Source organism: Salvelinus alpinus, chromosome 31 (genome assembly GCF_045679555.1).
Source record: "Salvelinus alpinus chromosome 31, SLU_Salpinus.1, whole genome shotgun sequence".
Taxonomy (NCBI): Eukaryota; Metazoa; Chordata; class Actinopteri; order Salmoniformes; family Salmonidae; genus Salvelinus; species Salvelinus alpinus.
The window spans coordinates 1,441,455-1,465,144 of record NC_092116.1 but is presented as its reverse complement, the minus strand read 5'-3'; the positions used below and the strand labels follow the sequence as shown (position 1 = coordinate 1,465,144).

The following is a 23,690-nucleotide window of genomic DNA, read 5'->3' as shown; positions in this document are numbered from 1 at the left end:
ACTTCAGTCTCTTCTAAGTGAGCACGAAAAAGCCTCCGCTGTAGGCTTCTTGCTCGAATAGAACACACAATCTTCATCGCAACATCCATCACCTCTTTCATGTTTAACATCTTCCTGATGAATTACGCAATAATAACTTAAAGTTCGGGAAATAATAATCTCGTTTGCACAATGTAACGAACCCACTAATGCGGCCTACCATAGCGGGTGCCCCATTGGTAGTAATGGAGACAAGCTTACAGTAGGGCAGTTGGAATTTGTTAGCAAACTCCATAAAATATTGAAAAATATCTTCGCCCCTTGTATGTCCTTTCAGTGGCAAAATGGCAGTTGTTCCTCCTTTGTACTCATGTCAAATACCATTCTGATGAAAATGCATAACTGTGCCACATCTACCATATCTGTGGACTCGTCAAACTGGAGGGTCAGTTAAGAACAAATTCTTATTTTCAATGACGGCCTAGGAACTGCCTTGTTCAGGGGCAGAACCAGCTTTTTACCTTGTCAGCTCGGGGATTTGATCTTGCAACCTTTCGGTTACTAGTCCAACGCTCTAGGCTACCACTTGGCTACCTGCCGCCCCATAACACTCGGTTGTCAATATCCTTCGTCAGTTGATCCTCGAGGTTCTCCGCTATGCCCTCACATCTTCTGGTCACCGAATTTCTGGACAACTGAATGTCATGGGTGGCAGCCATAATTTCAGTCTTATTCTTAAAATCCTCAAACAGCGAGTCTGCAGCCTCAATAAATGCTTCCTTGGTTATCTCTCCATCTTTGAACAGCTTTTTATGCTTAGCAAGAACGCGACTCACACAATAAGATGCTATGGTTGCCGCCTTCCCTTTGGTCACAGGCCTTGTAAAAATTGACTGCTGCGCTGCCAGTTTATTTTTTTAGTTGTTGTACCTTTCTTCATAATTCAGTCTTTGCCGGACAATCTTTTGTGTGTGGTTTTAAAATGTCGTTACTTTTCTTTGGGATATCGATGCTATTATGGCAGATGAGGCATACACATTGAGTTCGACATGAAAAAAAATTATCCTCACATTCCTTTTTTGTATCCTTCCCTTCACTCATTGCTATTGTCGACCAAACAACTTAAGAACAAATCTGGCTACCAGGTTAGCTAGCTACCTGCCTGGCATGGCAGCATTTGACCGCACTAACTAGGCATATGTCAATAAGTGGGCAGGGACTGGTCATATTTTATGTAAATCATGTGACTTTTCAGAAATTGTTAATGGAAGACTGAACGTTAAAATAAAGAGATTAGAGGCATCGATTTGTGTGGCTGAATTTTAGTAGAAGTATAATCTCACAATCGACTGGCAAGCACTCCGCGATCGACCAGTAGATCACGATCGACTGGTTGGGCACCCCTGCTATAGGACCTGGAGGCCTGCAACATCCCGTCTGTTCTCTTTCCTGATACCCACGTCCAGTGTCTGACCCTACTGCTGGGCCTCAGCCCTGCCCTTAGGCTGACATCACAATCACAGGGGATCACCACAGTAACCAGGGAGGACTACTTGTTCAGAGGGTCCAGTAGTAGCGAGGATGAAGACAAATAGGACAGTCAGAGACGCATGTAGGAGTGGAGTTTGTTTTTGGAAACTTTGTGATACTCATGTTATTTATGAGTATTTGGAAATATCTTGACTGAGTGAAACACTTCTTCAGTTTAACAATATGACCTGATAAGCAGAAGAATGGAAGGTAAAATGTATATTTCAAGAAAAGGATTCAAGTCAAATTTATTGGTCGCATACACTTATTTAGCAGATGTTATTGCGTGTGTAATGAAACCGATATAAAAGTAATAAATTGGTTCCCCTCTCGCCGGTATAACTTTGTTTTAATGGATATACAGAAATGGGGGGGGGATTACACATTTGACAGAATACGTAGACCGTCTCCACAAATATGAAATCCCATTCCAGACAGACCATCACTTTTTAGCTGGAGTGCTGCACCTGTGGATGGTCAATTGAAATGACAGTTGGGAAATCGTAAAATAACGTAAAATGTGAAATGTGTGAAATCCCAACTCAGTGGAACACAGAAACAGCGCAAACTACCCCTCTGTCAGCCATACAAAATAAAACATTGCACAATCTATTTAGCCCCGTCTGGTACAGTGATTCATGAATAGAGACGCGCTGATTTGGAAGACTTATTTTAAAACACATAAGAAATGAAAAGCTTACTCAACTAAGAAAAATGGGCCAAACATAATGTATTAATTTTTACAAAAAGGACATCATTCATTCGGATACATTACATCAAATCAACATTTCCAAATGGGCTAGTAAGCCAAAATTTGCTTCTCGAGTTACTCAATACACTTGTTAGAACGGAAGTTAAGTAACACACGATACAGACAGAAGATGGCAGCTTAGGTTGAGGATCCTTACAGTCAACATCGGACTTCGCAAAACAACATTTAGGCTTCAGTGTGAGTCACCAGTATTGTAACAGCACCAGTTCAGTATTGGTCAAGTCCTTTACTCAGAGTAAGCGCTGCTGGAAATAGTGTTCCGATTGCTCTCAGAACTTGACATTTCGTCATCCCTTGAATGAATCACTTTGATAAACTCAACCCTCAGTTCAACAATGTTCCGAGAGGAAAGGGACAACGGACGGAGGACTTGTAACTACTACCTGGACCTCCGGTCCTTTTTGTTCTTGTCCAGGTTTTTGTCCATAGTCTTTTCGTTGTCCCCTCTGCACTTAGGACAGAACCACTTCCCCTTGGGCTTGTAGGTGAGCCCCACGCAGGAGAAGTGGAACCACTCGATGGGGCACGCGTCGTTATCGCAGCCGATCATCTCGCCGTATGACACCTGCTCGCACAGGCAGTAGGTGGGCTCGTTGGGGTCGATGGTGAACTCCACGGGCGAGGCGTCGCGCTCCTGTTTGGCCTTGCGCTTCTTCTTCTTGGCCGACTTGGACCTTTTCTCCCGCGGCTGCAGGGGCAGCTCATCCGCCGGGTCGTCCATCACCGCTACGTTACCCGAGGCGTGGTTGGAGTCACGGCTCTCACTGTTGCGCTGGCGTCTCGGCCGGCGGGCCGAGGAACGTTCAGCAGGGGTGGACACCGCCGCCTCCTGAACAGAACTGGAGCGCCGCTCGGTGACAACCCGCTCACTGGTCTCGCTGGGCTCCTGGAGGCAGAGGGAGTCCATCTGGCGGGAACGGTTCTCTACCAGCTCGGTCATCTGGGTAACCACATGGATCTTCTCGTCGCCGAGCTCCTGGCTACTGATGAGGGCCCGCTGCAGCTGAATCTGAAGCCTCTTACGCTGTGCCGCATCCTGCTCGCCCTGGTAACGCTCGTAGACATCGTCAACCTCCTTCAGGACCTCTGCAAAGCACACAGAATGAGAAAATAGTTGTTAGGATGGGCGTCGCCTGCATTTGTTTAGTTACTGAGTAGAATAATCATGAGGGATTAAATAATATCTGACAACGTCAGTCAGTGGGCAGGGAAAATGTAAGTGCTCATTAAAACCTGTTGAGGACAGAGGGCGCTATTTACACTTTGGGGGAAAATCGTGCCCAATTTAAACGGCCTCGTACTCTATTCTTGCTCGTACAATATGCATATTATTATTACTATTGGATAGAAAACACTCTCAAGTTTCTAAAACCGTTTGAATTATATCTGTGAGTAAAACAGAACTTATTTTGCAGCATACTTCCTGTCAGAAAGTGAAAAATCTCAAATTGAGGCTCTGTTCCAGGGCCTCCCTATAATTTTGCTTAAGATTTGTGACTATACATGCACTTCATACGCCTTCCACTAGATGTCAATAGGCTGTGAGAGGTGAAATGGGGTCTCAATCTCTTTCTATGGTCAAAAGAGACAGCTTGGAATGACATGACCCCAGAATTAGTTTGTTCAGGAAGCGCATAAAGGTCACCAGTAATGGCTTCTGAAAAGCAATTGTTATAGACGTCTTATATCTCCGGCTTTGATTTTATTTGATAAATGTGAAGATATCATCGTAAAGTATGTTTTTTCAATATAGTTTTATTAGATTATTGAAATTTTTTCGGGACGTTAGACGTGTTGCGTTCTTTGCGTTTGGTGAAGATGGACAGCTTAGCGGCACTTGGCTAGTTTTGCTTGCTAATTCGCGAGGGAAAAAGGCCATTCTAAAACCAGACAACGATTGTTCCCGACAAAGGACCCCTTGTACAACATTCTGATGGAAGATCATCAAAAGTAGGACCCATTTTATGATGCTATTTCATATATCTGTCGAACATGTGTACTATTAGGTAGCGCCCAGATTTTGGGCACGCTCTCGCTATAACGTAAGCTGGATGTCGTCATGAAGTTATTTTTAGAATTCTAACACAGCGATTGCATTAAGAACTAGTGTATCTATCATTTCCTATACAACATGTATTTTTTTGTCATATTTATGAATAGTTATTTGGTCAGAATAGGTGAGTTTTAGAAAAATATCTGCACATTCTGGGAAAAATATGCTACGTTAGCACAATGTATAACCACTGATTTCAGCTCTAAATATGCACATTTTCGAACAAAACATAAGTGTATGTATAACCTGATGTTATAGGACTGTCATCTGATGAAGCTTATCAAGGTTAGTCAAAAATTATATATCTTTTGCTGGTTTGTTACGATCGCTAACTTTTGCTGCTGGTAAAAGGCTTGCGTTTCTGGCTATTGTGGTAAGCTAATATAATGCTATATTGTGTTTTCGCTGTAAAACACTTAAAAAATCTGAAATATTGGCTGGATTCACAAGATGCTTGTCTTTCATTTGCTGTACACCATGCATTTTTCAGAAATGTTTTATGATGAGTATTTAGGTATTCCACGTTGGTCTCTATAATTACTCTGGCTGCTTCGGTGCTATTTTTGACGGTAGCTGTGATGGTAGCTGCAATGTAAAACTGATTTATAGCTCAAATATGCAAATTTTTCGAACAAAACATAGATTTATTGTGTAACATGTTATAAGACTGTCATCTGATGAAGTTGTTTCTTGGTTAGTTTGGTTGGTTCTTGGTTAGTTAGGTTGGTTTTGTGCATGCTACCTGTGCTGTGAAAGAAATGTCTGTGCTTTTTTGTATTTGGTGGTGAGCTAACATAAATATACGTGGTGTTTTCGCTGTAAAACACTTAAAAGATCGGACATGTTGGCTGGATTCACAAGATGTGTATCTTTCATTTGCTGTATTGGCCTTGTTAATGTGTGAAAGTTAAATATTTCAAAAAAATATTTTTTGAATTTCGCGCTCTGCCTTTTCAGTGGAATGTGGGAGGAGTTCCGCTAGTGGAACCCCGGAGCCAGACAGGTTAAGGACGCTGGTAGGAACAGGGGAAAAATGGATGAGAAATTTGGTGAGCACCATTTTATGCATGTATAAAATAGCTACTGCAAACTCTGGGACCAAGTAATTGCGAAATCACATACAAGCGAAAAAATTATTAATTCCAAAGACAGGTAAATCCAGCTTATAGAAGCATAGCTAGTAGCTACCGAATGTCATTTTCGGTGAGTGTGGACATGTACAAGTGAAAAAGACAAATTGTCCAAATGAACAACATTGTGATTCATGGTTTTCTGATGGAAGCAGAGGGGAGAAGAACGGAGAGGGGGAAAAAATAAATAAATAAACACTAGTAGGAAGCATAGTGGGGGGAAAAATGGCAGCTGTACAGAATGCCGTTATATCTAATGGTAAACATATAGTTTTGAATAGCATACAAGTGCAACGTCAGTTCATGTGCGTCACACAACAGACTCGCCGTTGTCTAGAGGAAATATTGGCACGGGTGTTAAGTTGAGAGCCGGCAAACAGTGCCAATATATCCTCGAAACACCGGCTTCTCGGGCATGATCACACACACACACGGTTACGAACATATTCAAATCATGATTGACATTTTCATTAAAAACGTTAAATTGTATTAATTTATTCATACCATTTCATCCTTCCACAAGACATAGTCCCAACTAGGCTTGCACATTTTGGAGAATATTCAGGGGTGGAAACTTTCCGTGGGAATATATGCAAATTAATATTAATACCATTTAAATGTAGATTTTTTTGCATTGGATATATTTACCATATCATATGGAGACATAAACCTTTAACCTTAATCATAAGTAGACATAATTGCAAAGAATGAAATCCTTCCAATAGAAATAAAAATAAAAACAATTTTAATTGAATTAAAATTAGTTGACTCCTCACATGGGATGATTTCACTGAACAAAAGGGAATATTGAATGATCCCAATGATCAATCGCATCTCCCCCCAAAAAATTCAACATACATCTGTAAAATGATAGTCTAGACACTAAAGCTTTGGTTGTCTTCCTCTCAGGCTTCCATGTCTTCTCCCTTGTCCTCCTCACTGTCCACATCTTGAATATCAGATTCTGAGGCCTCATCTTTACTGTCACTTTCCAACCTAGTTGAGGATGGCTCATTGTCAGGCTCAAAAAGCCTCAAATCTGCCCGGATGGCCACCGATTTTTCAACCCTTGTATTGGTCAGCCTGTTGCGTGCTTTGCTGTGTGTGTTCCCAAACAAGGACCAGTTGCGCTGTGAGGCGGCTGATGTTGGTGGGATTTGGAGGATGATGGAGGCATCAGGGGAAAGAGCCTCAGATCCACAAAGTCCCTTCCACCAGGTGGCTGATGAGATATGTTGGCACGACTGCCATATTGCATCTCCATCCCAAAGCCTTTGCATGGAAGTGTACTTCGCCAGACTGCTAAGAACCTTGTCCTCATCCAGGCAGCGAGATACAGTAGTGATGACACCATAGGCCTTGTTGATCTCTGCGCCAGAAAGGATGCTCTTGCCAGCATACTTGGGGTCCAACATGTACGCTGCAGCGTATATGGGCTTCAGGCAGAAGTCTTCACACTTTTTGATGTATTTCAGAACTGCAGTTTCCTCTGCTTGGAGCAACAGTGAAGTGGGCAGGGCAGTACGGATTTCTTCGCTTACATTTGCAAGCAGAGTCTGAACATCAGACAGGATGGCATTGTCTCCCTCAATACGTGCAATGGCTACTGCTATAGGTTTCAGGAGTTTCAGGAGACTGTCAAACATGATAACACCACCCCAACGGGTGTTGCTGGGCAACTTCAATGTGGTGCACTTATTCTTCTCACTTTGCTTGGTGAAGTAGATTGCTGCTATAACTTGATGACCCTTCACATTCCTAACCATTTCCTTGGCTCTCTTGTAGTGTGTATCCATTGTTTTCAGGGCCACAATGTCCTTGAGGAGCAGATTGAATGCATGAGCAGCACAGCCAATGGGTGTGATGTGAGGGTAGGACTTCTCCACTTTAGACCAAGCAGCCTTCATGTTCGCAGCATTGTCTGTCACCAATGCAAATACCTTCTGTGGTCCAAGGTCATTGATGACGGTCTTCAGCTCATCTGCAATGTAGAGACCGTGTGTCTGTTGTCCCTCGTGTCTGTGCTCTTGTAGAATACTGGTTGAGGGGTGGAGATAGTTAATTATTCCTTGCCCACGAACATTCGACCACCCATCAGAGATGATTGCAATACAGTATGTTTTCTCTATGATTTGCTTGACCTTCACTTGAACTCTGTTGAACTCTGCATCCAGCAAATGATTAGATAAAGCATGTCTGGTTGGAGCAGTGAATGCTGGGCAAAGACCATTCAGAAATCTCTTCCAATACACGTTGCCTGTGAGCATCTGAGGTGAACCAGTTGCATACACAGCTCGAGCAAGACATTCAACATTTCTCTGACTATGTTCCTCCATTGATTCAAAACAACTTCTGATTCCAGGAGGACCATCAGCTGTACCTATTGATTATGTGCCGAGTCATCATTTTCACCTCGAATAGAAGTAGAGGGACTTTTGTCCGAGGTTGCCTGTTGTGAGCGCCGAGGGAACTTCATGCACTTGGCCAGATGATTCTGCATCTTTGTTGCATTCTTCACATATGATTTTGCACAGTATTTTCCTATGTACACAGCTTTTCCTTCTACATTAGCTGCAGTGAAATGTCTCCACACATCAGATGATGCCCGTGGCACTATCCTGTAAAGACTAGAAAAAAATGGAGTAAAAAAAAAAAATATACAATTCCACGTGTGGGGTTTTATAAAGGTTTTTTGACATGCTTAACTAACTATAAGCTAGTAGGGCTTCGTATGCATTAAAGTTTGAATTGCTGACTCTTGTGAACCTGCATTTTCCATTGTTCTCACTCTTACCAGTGCTCAGGGCCTAACCATGAATATCAGCCTGAAATGTGTGTGTATGAAATATGTGTGTGTATGAAACAAATGTATCAGTAGTGTGAAGCTGTACTGTGTGACTGAGACTGTGCTAATCTTAGAGAGACACAGGAGGGGGGTGAATCAGGAGACTGCTGACCAGACAATAACAGATAAAACTATACACACGAAAAACATATGTGAGGTTCTGAGTCATGCACTATAACCCAATACTATAACAAACATGATTGAATATTAGCAACTGTATTATATGTGATTGAATACTATAACAAACATGATTGAATATTAGCAACTGTATTATATGTGATTGAATACTACAACAAACGTGATTGAATATTAGCTAACTGTTGGTCTGGGTGTCTGTGTGTGTGTGCCGAAAGTAACAGTTAGCTCAGATAAGAAGCTGGGAAGCTGTAGTTAGCCTTGAGCGAGAACAGTGGACATTGTATAACAGGTGTGAATAGCTCAGACAATATTACAGAGCTGTCTGACCTCAGTCTTTAGGGTGAAGAAGCGTAATCTACACAGCAACAGTGACGGGACAACAGAGAGCGCAAAGGGGCTAGGACTAGCTTATGTGCCAACACCAACGATAGGCTGGGTGAGTCTAAACCACGCCCAGTCTCTACTCTGACAGGCCGGCTCGGAAGTGGGAACTATCTCTGTCATGAGTATTTATTATAATGTCTTTGTCAGTAACAAGTGTCTTCTCTGTTTCCACCCTGCGGGGTGGTGCAGAGAACCCGTATATACGAAAAATGCATTTGCCATTTATTAACTTTTGAATTAAACAATTATTTTAATCAAGTTCAGTTGTCCTATTGTTCCTATCTCAGTTGAACTTACGCAACCCTAACAATTGGTGACCCCGACGTGATCTGAGGGAACTTCGCTGGACATTGAGGCATCCAGCCTTTGGCCTAGACTGTCGCCAGACGGGGTCCTCTCACAAAAAGCCCGGGTCTACTAAAAAACAGGTAAGCAGAGCCTATTGTTTCAAAACTGAAATTCTGCATATTGGATTTAACCAAATTTATTTTGTGAGAAAACCTAACTGGTGTAAGTTACTAAATTTTTGAACCATATGTTCACTACAACAAAGTAAGGATAAAACTAACTACGTATTATTTAATTACGTACTACTTGATGGCGAATGCATTTTCAGTTGGCCAACAGAATGACAATGGAATGACTGTGTGTATGACGTGATATTAAGAGCCTGTTTGTGTGTGTGTATGTATCTAAGCTAGGGTTGTTTTATTAAAAGTCTTATATATAAGACTTTAGGGAAGTGATTGAGGACAATGGCCACATAACCACCGTGAATGGCGGAATATTGGAAATAAGACAAGTTCTAATAATTGAACGGCAATATACCGGGTTCATGGATTTTTATGTATTTACATGGTATGTGGGATATAAGACAAATTGTCGATTAATAAGTCTAGGTGGACCCTCGACTAAAAGTGGACGGCAACATAGTCCAGGGGAAGGCAGAAGAATTGGATATAAGACAAGTCTAGGTCGACCCTCGACGGCAATTCACTGTATAAGACATGTCCCCTGTTACAAGTAAACGGCAAAGCGTTGGTGAAGAGAGGTTAGGTTATATGCGCAAATGATCTAACGGCAATGTTTTGGAGATAAGACAAGTTTACTGATTGAATAAGACGTGTTGGATATAAGACAAGTCACACTGTATGTCTGTTGCTTTATGATTGTATCCCTCTGTATGTACTGTATCAGGCTTTTATGTGAAGGGGAGTAAGGACATGTATACATAACGTAACCATATATACTCAAGTTACACATTAACCACATACTATAATCTCACATTATTTGTCACGGACACTCTAGTCTAACTAGGTAATAACAGATAAAAACAAAAATTATAAAACAAAAGTTATAATAAGAAACTAATATGGCTCAAATTGAGAAGGTTGAATAGACTGGGTGGAGAGCTGTACAGAGAATGGACAGAAGATGGCAGTATTGCAGCGCTCAACGTGCTCCCAGTCGACGGGGAGCCTGTTTGAATGCTGGTCACAAAACAGAAAACTTAAAACCAATTCGGAGTAGAGAGAATACAGTTAATAACTTATTTAGGTTAAATTTTGGTACGTTTACACTTTGGAGTAGAGAAAGTTGAGAAGTTGATTTTACTTATATGATAGTTTTGATGCAAAACTCAGTTGGAGTAAGTAGATGTTTTGCCTAGAGGCATGAATAAGACAGTTAGTTTTGGTATTGTATTGGCTACTAATCAGTGTATGTTGCTGGAGACAGGATGATTTGTTTTGTAACGACGTAAAATAACGTCACTAGGGGGGGATACACGATTACGTTACTCGAATGGATTTGGCCATTGTTCAGGTACACTATTTTCTTTACTTCTTGCAGTATAGTTTTGATTAAGAGATGTTGATTGACGTTGTATATTCTATTCAAGATCCAACCTTTGTGATAAATTGGGTTTGGTTTATCGAACCCGTACTATTGCCTGTTGCAGTTAGTTAACAGGGATTTACAGTGAACACAGGTTGAGCGCTAGTAAACGCATATCTTTATTTGAACTATACTAATCTATTTGATAAAATTACTAAACCTGTATATTCAACATTTGATAATGATGGCAAATCCTATTTAACCACAACGTTGAATTTAGCATTGGGTATTATAGGAGGAACGGGATACAATTTTTACTTTCCCCACCGGGTGTGGCCGTATCAAATTATGACAGGGAAAATTGGTTGTGTCATTTAGAGGGAAAAGGCGTGCTTTGAGGCACTTTTCAAAAGTGGCTAAAAGTTATTGGTTTTTGGTTAGGTAACACCAGGGAATTCGAACAAAAAGTAAACGTATTCTAAACATGATCTGTTTTCATTATGGGGAACAATGAACGGCAGCAAACTGGTATGGCTGGCCGGGAGTTAAAGGGACAGTACACGTTTATCACAGTTGTGTGAGTTTAATGGCAGGGTATAAAGTATTTTGGGGAGACAATTTGGAGAAGGACTGAATGAGTTACATGAAAAGTCACTAGAGGGCGCCATTGGTCAACTTATGGAGGTTCATGTTTTATTGGGAAAAGGCACACAGTTACATGAAACATAGAGGATATTGGGTTTTGTTTTAGTAGTACACGTTTGGTTTAAGGGGATCAAGATATCTTAAAGGGGTACACTCATATATTTAGAATATTAGGAGTTTTATTTTCTGAGTTTTAATTAGACAAGGAAATGTTTATTTTTAAAGATAAGGGGTTCTCTAATAGGTCTAGATATGGTATGGAACACGAATGTAAGGGGGTGGTGTAACCTTTGACCAGATCTAGTTTTGAGGTAAATTAATTATAATGGAGTTTATAGCTCTTGAACATAATTGTAGCTTAAACCACAGAGGAAAAAATGGAATTGAGGTAGGACAAAGAGGAAGTGGTTCAGGATTCTGTTTTTAAACATATACATTGAGGGTTGAACAGGAGATATTTTAAGCCAATAGGGCAGGAAAATACATAAGCATTAAAATTATTTATGATAATAAATAAGTTTCAGTCCATAAGAGTGGTAATTTACTGTTGCTAAGGTATTGTTAAATAAAATAGTGTACTCCTGGGGGAGAGAACTTATTAGTAAATAAAGGATTAAAATTGACAGGGGTATATGACATGCTAGGATGCAGATAGTTTGATTAAGGTTATGTAAGGACTTTAGAAATTGCCACCATAGACATGTTTTTCTAAAGATCCATGAGTTTAGATAAAGCCAAACAGTGAGACATTTAGTTAAAATTTGACAACACAGTTGTTACAGACAGATAAGGGAAAGGGCAGACAGAGGAGCCCTCCCCGCACTGCTGAGACCTTGAAGGTTTGAGAGCAGAGAGGGGAGTTTTGGAAGGGGCGCTCCTAAATGATAATGTAGAACATAAGAATATTTTACTAATCTTACTAGAATAGGTAAGGTTGTTACCTGGCCAGAGCCAGGTATCAAACGGGGGAGGGGTACATTGTGATCTAGGATAGGATGGGGCCTATTGGATAATAAACTAAGAAAAAAAGAAAAAAAATTTCTAGCTAACAAATAGGCATAGAAATTAAATACATAATCAGATTGAACAAATGAGAAACTGTTTGTTAACCAAACATGTATGTCCAAGATTTTATGCATTACAGGTGAATTAAAGGAGAAGGTGATTCACTCGACCTGGGGGCATATCGCACTTGGAGGGTGAGACACACTGACACTGCCGAATGATCACAGAGTTAAGGAGAAGAACTGATGCTAATAAAGCTCGGGGGTCAACTCCTTAATGAAAAATCCCTGATCCCGACCTTTCATCACTGTGAGCGTTCATAGAAGTGAAGGTGTGACTTGATCTCTGGCTGATGATGTGTTCTCTGGGAGAGGGTGGGGCTTTACAGGACTGCTTGTAGTCCTGAGCTGTCTGATTGCCATCACAGTGCTGCCAGAGCCACCACCAGTTCCAACAGACCGGGGTTCAGCCGGCCTCCTCCACCACTTCAAGACCAAGTCCCACGCCATCGCCTAAGCTCTCCAATCCGGTACAGGTAATAAATGTGGATGACATCTCAGATAGTGACCAATTGGGGACTGAAACTGGTTATGAGGAAAGGGAGAATATGTGGTTGGCCTATATGAGATACACTGCCAAAACACTTAACAGAAAAGACTGTGTGATCTGTGGACATGCCAGACCTACTCTGGCTACTCACCCATTTGCCCTAAGCAATGGGAAAGGTTGGATGTGCATATTGGAAAGTATAAGCCAAATTCAACCCTGTATAAAACTCTGAGTCTTGTGTTCCCAGAAGTCCCTCCCCAGAAGGCACCATGGGGGGTTAAGGCGTATGGGGGAAATTACAGCTGTAACACTGGTACAGGTAGGGGTATAGACTATGGGAGGCTCCCTACTACTGCCTGCATCACTAATGTCACTATGAACTAGAGGTGTTGCTGATGTATGGTGGATGTGTGGACCTGCCAGGCGGTTGACCCCAATTTTGAAAGGAAAATGGCAGGGCACATGTGCTTTGGCCAGTCTGATAACACCATTGACTATTATTGAGGTTACAGCTAACCAACTCCTGGCACATGACACAGAGGCTCGGGAACAACCCAGGAGACGGCAGAAACGTGACGCTCCTTGGTCCGAGGGTACAGATAACATCCACACCAACCTGTTGGGGTCCCAATAGGGGTCCCCCACGAATTCCAGACATTAAACAGGAATGATGGCCTGTGGCATTTGTGGCCCAGCTATTGTTGATGCTAAGCAGAATGCCTGGATCAATTATATCTACTATAATCAACAACGATTTGTTAACTACACCCACACAGCACTTAAGGGGATGGCTGAACAATTGGATGCCACCTTTCGAACCGCTAGACAAAATAGGCTAGCACTAGACATGATTCTGGCCAACCAGGGAGGTGTATGTAAAATGTTTGTAGAACAATATTACACGTTTATCTCTAACAATACCAGTCCGGATGGGAGCATTTCAAAAGCTCTGAGCGGGTTGGAAAAGTTATCTGTGGAGATGAAGGGTCTTGCAGGTGTGGAGGAGGGTGGACTGTTCCCCTGGCTGGGTGGTTGGTTTGGTGAGTACACTGCCATGTTGGTTACTGGATTTCTCGATTTCTGACCCTAGTAGTCGAGTTTCTTGTGCTACTATGTTGCGCTGCTTGCATTTTACCTTGTGCCAAGAGATCTATTGCAGATGCTGCTAAGGCCTCTGGCATGATGCCCCTGCTTGCAGCTAGTGGGGAGGATGCCGAGACCAGTGAACAGAGGGGGTCAACTGAGGGTGATCCATGGTTTGCTATAAAATAATAAAAATTTGCTTATTTTTAGTTTAATTCATTGCTTTTTGTTGCACAATATATCCTTGTAATCTTTTACCCTGTATGTTGTCCTACCTTATGTCAAGGTTTAAATTTCCTGGGTGGGAGGTAGCCAACCTAGTACCTGTTAGGGGTAGCAGGGTAGACTAGAGGGTTTTTATTTTCTATACAATAAAGGTGTGTTTCTTTTAATCTTTGTATTTGCGGATTTTTTCTTTGTTGATTTTTTATTATTTTCATGAAATGCTATAGAAAGAGGTCTATGAATAAAACTGTTCTCCCTAAGATGGTTATAAGTTCCTGGGTGGTAACGAGCCCACCTAGTATATGGAATAGGGATGAAATGTTTATTGTATGTGACACCTTTTTGGTGTCAAACGGGGGAATCAAAAAATAAAATAAAAAATGTCTATGTTAATCAAAAATGTTTATGTTGACACCTTTTTTGGTGTCAAACGGGGGATTGTGGGGTTTTATAAAGGTTTTTTGACATGCTTAACTAACTATAAGCTAGTAGGGCTTCGTATGCATTAAAGTTTGAATTGCTGACTCTTGTGAACCTGCATTTTCCATTGTTCTCACTCTTACCAGTGCTCAGGGCCTAACCATGAATATCAGCCTGAAATGTGTGTGTATGAAATATGTGTGTGTATGAAACAAATGTATCAGTAGTGTGAAGCTGTACTGTGTGACTGAGACTGTGCTAATCTTAGAGAGACACAGGAGGGGGGTGAATCAGGAGACTGCTGACCAGACAATAACAGATAAAACTATACACACGAAAAACATATGTGAGGTTCTGAGTCATGCACTATAACCCAATACTATAACAAACATGATTGAATATTAGCAACTGTATTATATGTGATTGAATACTATAACAAACATGATTGAATATTAGCAACTGTATTATATGTGATTGAATACTACAACAAATGTGATTGAATATTAGCTAACTGTTGGTCTGGGTGTCTGTGTGTGTGTGCCGAAAGTAACAGTTAGCTCAGATAAGAAGCTGGGAAGCTGTAGTTAGCCTTGAGCGAGAACAGTGGACATTGTATAACAGGTGTGAATAGCTCAGACAATATTACAGAGCTGTCTGACCTCAGTCTTTAGGGTGAAGAAGCGTAATCTACACAGCAACAGTGACGGGACAACAGAGAGCGCAAAGGGGCTAGGACTAGCTTATGTGCCAACACCAACGATAGGCTGGGTGAGTCTAAACCACGCCCAGTCTCTACTCTGACAGGCCGGCTCGGAAGTGGGAACTATCTCTGTCATGAGTATTTATTATAATGTCTTTGTCAGTAACAAGTGTCTTTTCTGTTTCCACCCTGCGGGGTGGTGCAGAGAACCCGTATATACGAAAAATGCATTTGCCATTTATTAACTTTTGAATTAAACAATTATTTTAATCAAGTTCAGTTGTCCTATTGTTCCTATCTCAGTTGAACTTACGCAACCCTAACACACGTACAGATAAATGGTTAAGCAGTTATACAATTCCTTTGTAAGAAATGTTTTAAAATGAAACATGTATGGAAACAGGTGAATTAACACTCCTTAGTTAGCAGGCTCAAGCAAGCTAAAACCCACATGGTAGCAACAACTAACTAGCAGAAATTGCTGAGTTAGAAATGATTTAAAACACACTTTGCTGTAGGCTACTATTTAAAAACAATTTTTTTATCATGTCACATAAAATATTCACCCCACCCAGTATTGTAATCAAAACTTACCAGAAAGCATGTAGTCCTAGGCTCAGACAGTGTAGTAGTGTGGGCTCTATAGAATCTCATTAGTGTGCAAGATCTTGAGAATCAGCTGTATACGTAATGGAAGAATGCACTGTTGCATGCAGAGGGTTGCAATTCCATTGAATTGGGGATAGTTTAACCAAAATATGCCACAAGACCTAAAGACCTAAAAAGGTTCCCTGTTATAAGCTAACTTTTTTGATGAATTTAAGCAAAAAATCCCAAAATTCCCAGGATTAACTTCCCATGAAAAATTTATATAAAAATGCAGGAAATTTACTGGAAAGTTTCCGACCCTTTGCAACCAGTCTCGACAAAAATGTAGGGTTTCTATCCAAGTCAGCTGGTCATTTGTTCTATCGATTGGTAGAGACGCGACACAGTCGTTCAGTCTTTTTGCTTTGCATCTATGGATGCAGTCGTTCATTCTAAATGTTCCATTGCCATACTGGCTGGCAACGTGCTTATCCCTTGTTTGCTAGCTAGCCAGCAAACTTAGTCATGTCAAAATGTGCAGCCAGAATAACAGAAAAGTAGCTGCGTTTGCATAAACTTTTCTAGCGACATTTGGATACATCCATAACAATGAGCTAATGTGGCACAATTTCGCTTGGCATATATAATGTGCTCACTCGTCAGGGCACTGTTGTTCAGAGGAGCTAGCCAACAACACAGCTAACACATTTAACCCAACTGAAGCTGGAAAGACTGCAAACTAGCTGCACCTTGTTTCGTTTGACATTTTTTCAATGACATTTCTTATATATAAAAATTATGCCAGCTGATTCATGATTTCGACTTGCTGAGAAACGCTGCCTGCCTGCCTGTCTTGTCCTTACACATTCATTACTATGTGACTGCTGGAGATCGAATTTGAATACTGAAACAATGTTGTAAATGTTGGAGAGACCGACAAGGTTTATACAAAAGAAATGTGAGAATGTCTTGATGCTTTTTTTAATGGTCAAGTTCGTAAATTGCTTGGCTGATGAGACAGTGGATTGCACAGTCAGATAGAACAGAGTAAATAGGCATTTTAACGTTAGATTTAGCAGGTGGTAACTTGTGGAATAGACACTGGCTGGAATGCGGTTTTAACCTCTTTGGCCTAGGGGTCAGTATTTCGACATCTGGATGACAAGCGTGCCCAAAGTAAACTGCCTGTTACTCAGGCCCAGAAGCTAGGATATGCATATAATTGGTAGATTTGGATAGAAAACTATAAAGTTTCTAAAGCTGTTAAAATAATGTCTGCGAGTATAACAGAACTGATATGGCAGGCGAAAACCCGAGGACAAACCATACAGAAAAAAAAGAGAGAAAAAAATTCAGCCCACCACTGATTTCAATGGCTGTCATTTTTAATATGATGGGAAAACCTCCCAGATTGCAGTTCCTAGGGCTTCCACTAGATGTCAACAGTCTTTAGAAAGTTTCAGGCTTGTTTTTGGAAAAATTAGCCCGAATTTTTTGTTTTTCTTAGTGGCTCCCATTTGGCTGTAGTGTTTTCACACGTGTGGATGAGAGCATGTACTTTGTTGTTTATCTCCGGTAAAGACAATAACAATTCTCCGTCTTAAATTTTTGATTGTTTATTTACGTATTAGGGTACCTGAGGTTTGATTATAAACGTTGTTTGACTTGTTTGGAGAAGTTTATAGGTAACTTTTGCGATTCATTTTGTATGCATTTTGAAGGTGGGAAACCGGTGGATTATTGAATAAAGCGCGCCAGCTAAACTGAGTTTTTGGGGACATAAAGAACTTTATCGAACAAAAGGACCATTTGTGATGTAGCTGGGACCTTTGAGTGCCAACAGAAGAAGATCTTCAAAAGGTAAGGCATTTATTTTATCGCCATTTCTTTATTTCTTTTCTAGTTTCTGGACATTGAGCCTGTAATCGAACGCACAAATGCTATAAGACCATTAGACAGGTCAACATTCACAAGACCGCCGGGGTAGGCAGATTACCAGGACGTGTACTGCGAGCATGCGCTGACCAACTACCAAGTGTCTTCACTGACATTTTCTAACTCTCCGTGTCCTAGTCTGTAATACCAACATGTTTTAAGCAGACCGGACATAGTGCCTGTGCCCAAGAACACTAAGGTAATCTGCCTAAATGACTACCAACCCATAGCTCTCACATCTGTAGCCATGAAGTACTTTGAAAGGTATGTCATTGCTCACATCAGCATCATCCCAGAAACCCTAGACCCACTCCAATTTGCATTCCGCCCCAACAGATCCACAGATGATGCAGTCTCTATTGCACTCCACACTGCCCTTTCCCACCTAGATAAAAAAGAACACCTATGTGAGAATGCTATTCATTGACTACAGCTCAGCGTTCAACACCATAGTGCCCTCAAAGCTCATCAATAAGCAAAGAACCCTGAGACTAAACACCTCCCTCTGCAACTGGAACCTGGACTTCATGACGGGCCACTCCCCAGGTGGTAAGGGTAGGTAACAACACATCTGCCACGCTGATCCTCAAAACAGGGGTGTGTGCTCAGCCCCCTCCTGTACTCCCTGTTCACTCATGACTGCACGGCCAGACACGACTCCAACACCATCATTAAAATTTGCCAACGACACAACAGTGGTAGGCCTGATCACGAACAACAACGAGACAGCCTATAGGTAGGAGGTCAGAGTCCTGGCCGTGTGGTGCCAGGACAACAACCTCTCCCTCAACGTGATCAAGACAAAGGAGATGATTGTGGACTACAGGAAAAAGTGGACCGAGCAAGCTCCATTCTCGTCGACGGGGCTGTAGTGGAGCAGGTTGAGAGCTTCAAGTTCCTTGGTGTCCACATCACCAACAAAGTAACATGGTTCAAGCACACCATGACAGTCGTGAAGATGGCACGACAAAACCTATTCCCCCTCAGGAGACTGAAAATATTTTGCATGGGTCCTCAGATCCTCAAAAGGTTCTACAGCTGCACCATCGAGAGCATCCTGACTGGTTGCATCACTGCCTGGTATGGCAACTGCTCAGCCTCTGACCGCAGCGCCAAGTCTAGGTCCAAGAGGCTTCTAAAAAGCTTCTAACCCCAAGCCATAAGACTCCTGAACATCTAGTGAAATGGCTACCCAGACTATTTGGATTGACCACCCCACCCCCCTTTTCAGCTGTCCTAACAATGGCAAAAGGGTTTGCTAATGATTAATTAGCCTTTTAAAATGATAAACTTGTATTAGCGAAAACAAAGTGCCATTGGAACACAGGAGTGATGATTTCTGATAATGGGCTTCTGTATGCCTATGTGAATATTCCATTTTTAAAAATCTGCCATTTCCAGCTACAATAGTAATTTACAACATGAACAATGTCTACACTGTATTTCTGATCAATTATGTTATTTTAAATGGACAAAAAAAAGTGCTTTTCGTTCAAAAATAAGAACATTTCTCAGTGACCCCAAACTTTTGTACGTTATGTACGTCAGCTTTGACATCGGTTTTGCACATCGGCGTTAAACTAGACATTGGGCCAGACATTAGACATGATGCCAACATTTTTTAGCTAATATCGGCCAATTCGGATATGCTTACCGATATATCATGCATCCCTAACTTTAAGACTTATCTTTCTTAAAAACTGCATTGTTTGTTAAGGGCTTGTAAGTATGCATTTCACTGTAATGTCTGCTGTATTCGGTGACAAAAAAAAATTGAATTTAAATTACTATGAAGCGGCAGCTGCAGAGATGAACAGCGCATGGGTTTTGAAAGTAGACTAATTTGAGAAGGCCCAATTAATTTAAACAGTTTACATTTTAATTTGACTTAATGCTACCTAGAACAAGTGTTTGTGTGTTGGAGCCCATTTCTTCCTATTCAATAAGAGGTAGGACTACATGTTTGACAAAATTAGAGTGTACTATCCATTGATTTTGTCAGCCAATTCCTTCAGTCACCATGCACTCCTTATATATCTCAGTGTCAATGAAGTGCTTGGTGTGTTAAGTTAAAACGAGGGCTTGAATTGAGGGGGTGAGGGTATTGTGGCTATTTATAAAAAAGAAAATGACTAAAAGCATAGACCTACCCCTTTTTTTTAGCTTAGTATTTGAGAAGAAAAAAAATATATGGACCTGATTATATAAAGCGATCTATAACAACGCTTTATACTAGAAACAAGCTGTAAAATGCCGGGAAAAGACTATGCATATGGGATATATTTGGTTAGTCTATGACATTCAGATGCTGTGCTACAACATTCTACAGCCAAGGAGACCATTAAAAAAAAAAACTTTGCTTGGAAACTAATGTGTGATTCTGCCACTATCAATTGATGTTTGACATTTCAACAGGCTATTGAACAAAATACTAACTCCAAATCACTCAAGAGCAAGCCTAAGGAGAAACAAAAATGTATTTAGGAAATCAATTGTGAAGCATCTGTGACATGCTACAGGCTGGCAGGAGCGCTCAGCATTAACAGCAGTTCAACAACATGCCTATAAAATAACCATTTTAGGCTATATAAAATAAAAATAAAAATAAATGAATGAAACAAAAAATGCCTTATTAGGCTATACAGTGCCTTTGAATTCACTTTTAGAAACTCGAGTTTGGCCAGTCTTTGGTTTGAGGATCATGCGCTGTTTGTTAAATTTAGCCTAGCAGATGTTATTATATTCCTATGCACCAATCAGTCAACACAAATCTATTTTGTAACAACAATATCATGGAATAAAGTAGAAAAAGACAGTTTCCCAAATAAATAAAAAGTTACAAGTGCATATAGGTCTACCTGATGATATGCGGCTGCTGTGTTAAAGAAATAGCTTTTCTCGATTTCATTGATGATCAGATACTTCAGATGTGACTGGTTCTGTTGAGCTCAACTTTTACAGCTGATAGAAAACTTCAGGACTGTCCCAAACTTAGACTAACCTATTTTGTTAACAATAGCATGTATAGAAAACAAAACATCTCCATGGCTGCAGCATGCGCACATTCAATGTCATGCTCTGTTGTGGTATTAAACAAATTTTCTGCTTGTCTCCAGTCATGTAAAACGACGCAGAATTGCATGAAATGCGTTTATAAAAAGGCGAATTATTCTCGGAACGCAAATAAGATATCCATTATAATAAAAACACTGCATGAATATCTTTTCACCCCTACCATTGTCAGCGGTGGTCAGCGACTCTGCAACCTTCTTTGCCAAGGCTGGTCTGTCCTAGGAGTGAGGATAAACAGTAGGGATGTTCTCTGCTATTTTTTTTATTATTATTTTGGGTATATGGGAGGGTCACTTGTCTTTTTTCAAGCGTTCAGGGAGGGTCGGATAAAAATGTATTTTACTCTAGGGAAGGCCATCTGTTTTTATTTCAGAAGTCCGATTTTCTCCAGGTACCCCTCATCACAAATAGCACAGTCCCTAACTTAAAAATGACTTAGCCTCAAAAGATGGTTAAAACTATAATTGTGATATCAGGGATGGTCAATCCTGGCATCCATAGCCGTCTATGAATTTGATAGTGATTACATTTCTCCAGCCCCATCCCTTAGCTTTTTAACAAACAAGGTGTGCGGAGGCTGGTTTTTTATTGTTTCTACTGCTGATTTAACAATCCCTTGAAAACGGCACGTAGTTGTCAATGGTTTTAGTGGAGCTGGGGATCTCCTTGCCCCACAGCAGCCAAATCGAATGCACGGCACCGTATTGTGGCGTTTTATTGAACGACCGACTCACGTCATATGGAATTCCCCTCGACCACACACACAAATTGGGGGAAACCAATATTCTTTGACATTGACTCCTGCTGTAAAAGAGCCAACTTTGTTGTCAATGTTTAGTTATACAGAAATAACAAAACATGCCGAAAAGCTGCTGTGTTTGTTGTACAATGGCAAAAAATCCCAACCTACAATTCACAATGCTCCCACACAAGGAAACAGAGCCAGCGAGAAGAGTCCTGTGGCTTCAGACTATTCGGCATGGGAGAGTGGGAAATGTAGGGAATCCAAGGAGGTAGCTATGTGTGTTGAACACATTTAATCACAGGCAATACATTTAACTTGTTTAGTATAGTCCGTTTAACACCACTCACTACTTGTCGCTGTATAATCAATGTGTGTTGTTGCTTGTCTTGGCTAGCTTAATGTTACGTCAGAAGCTAGCTAGCACTCACGTGGCATGAAAAGCGGCATGAGGGAAGCCCTAAAATATGTTTTTCTAAGTAGTGAGAACACTCAGGAGCAAGCAATGTTGAAAATAAATCTTAAGACATGTACTTAAATCTAGTTGTGTCATTGACTAAAACAAGCAAACAATAAAATTAGGTTTGAAAAAGGTAAAGTGTTTGCTGCTAGCCAATTGGGTAAACTAGGTTACCACAGGTTGTTTTCCCCACAGGCGGGCGGGGAGTTCTAATACCCGATTCAGGAAGTGACAAAACTTTCCGCCTGAACAGGCAATAATGTCCATCTGCACACTGTGGTTACTACATGCCGTACCCACTGCTAGCGCTGAGGCTGCTAGCGCTGTCTCTGGCCCACACTCCAGCACAGTAGGTGGTAGTAATGCACCAACATTGGATGCCAACTGCCGAAAAACCACCACCAAAGAAGGATGCTGCTAGTTTGCTTGGGGGACAACGGTACAGTGTCCTCCACCCCCACCTAGTTGTGTCAACGTTACAGCGAGGGAAGTAGCTAGCTATTGTTGCCAACCCAACCTTCGTATGGCACTACTGGGCAGGGATTACCATAGGCATAAAAGGTTTGCAGTGTGGTTAAGTTTTTAATCCGATTTTTATAGAGAAATAGTACAAATAGCCAGGTTTAGCCAGTCTAAATTCTAGAAAGTGGCCCGATGCGAGATGCTTCAAGAAAAATCCCAGTCCGAGCCCCCCCAATTCCCAGTTGTCTTTAACGCACTGGTTTCGGAAATCACCGAGTTCCCAGTTGTTTGGAACGCGGCACAAATACTGGCAAAATTCTCGTACATGGCACATTTATCATCACCAGCATTAGAGCGGATTGCAACAACGACCATTTGTTTTTTCTTCTTTCTGTTAACAGTTAACGTTACTGTTATACTACGATTTTTATATTTGCTAGTAGGCAACACTATCAACAATAAGTCAACATCCCTTGTAAAATAAACAAAACGAATGCAGATAACAGGTTTACCAACTCGGAAAGAAAGCCGTCAAACGCCACAACACCCCTCTTGTCAAAATGGCTGATCCTCTGTAGCTATATCAAGCCAACTCGGACCTGACACCGGGACATGTTGAGGATAACAAATTGAAGGCATACATCGTATTCGAAACACTAAACTATCTATATTTCTGCACACAAAACACTTGCTTTCAATGCTAGCTAGTGTGTGGAACATTAACGTTAGCTAAAGTGGATCGGGAATTTGTCAATCCAGCACACCCAGTTTTTGTAATTTTATCGTCAAACTCGCAAATATAAACACTAAAACAACGAGAGGAAAAACCATACCTTGATACTTTGAGTCAATTTCTCGCAGCAGAGAGACGTTTCTTTGTATATCCAAAGGCATGGACTCAACACATTCCAAATAATCCTCCACATAGCTGACCAGTTGTGACTTTTCCACGTTTGGATAGTGATGACCTAACATTGTTCCACCGATGCATTGAGACAATCAAGAAAACTTGTAAATAGATTTGAGATAATGCATTTAGTATGGTTTTCTTGCGCCAGTATTGTTGCTTACTATATTCACTGGTCAGTTCACTTCAAACAACTGCACACCGTGCGCATGCGCATGTATTCCTTTTAT

The 23,690-nt window shown here is 41.1% G+C and overlaps 1 protein-coding gene across 1 annotated transcript; it reads right to left on the bottom strand.

Annotated features, from left to right (window-relative positions):
• Window positions 1-1,841: 1,841 nt before the first annotated feature.
• Window positions 1,842-23,690, bottom strand: LOC139561827 (inhibitor of growth protein 2-like). Its single transcript, XM_071379127.1, has 2 exons — window positions 23,387-23,690; window positions 1,842-3,367 (listed from the first exon to the last, which is right to left on the bottom strand). The coding sequence occupies exons 1-2, from the start codon at window positions 23,526-23,528 to the stop codon at window positions 2,661-2,663; spliced, it is 849 nt and encodes a 282-aa protein (XP_071235228.1). The 5' UTR covers window positions 23,529-23,690; the 3' UTR covers window positions 1,842-2,660.

What these genes read in the sequence shown, in the direction of transcription:
- LOC139561827 (XM_071379127.1), bottom strand. Translation starts at nt 23,528, where the DNA reads ATGTTAGGTCATCACTATCCAAACGTGGAAAAGTCACAACTGGTCAGC. An exon ending in AATTGACTCAAAGTATCAAG is followed by an intron (nt 3,368 to 23,386) that starts GTATGGTTTTTC and finishes TGTGCTTTGCAG; the next exon opens with AGGTCCTGAAGGAGGTTGAC.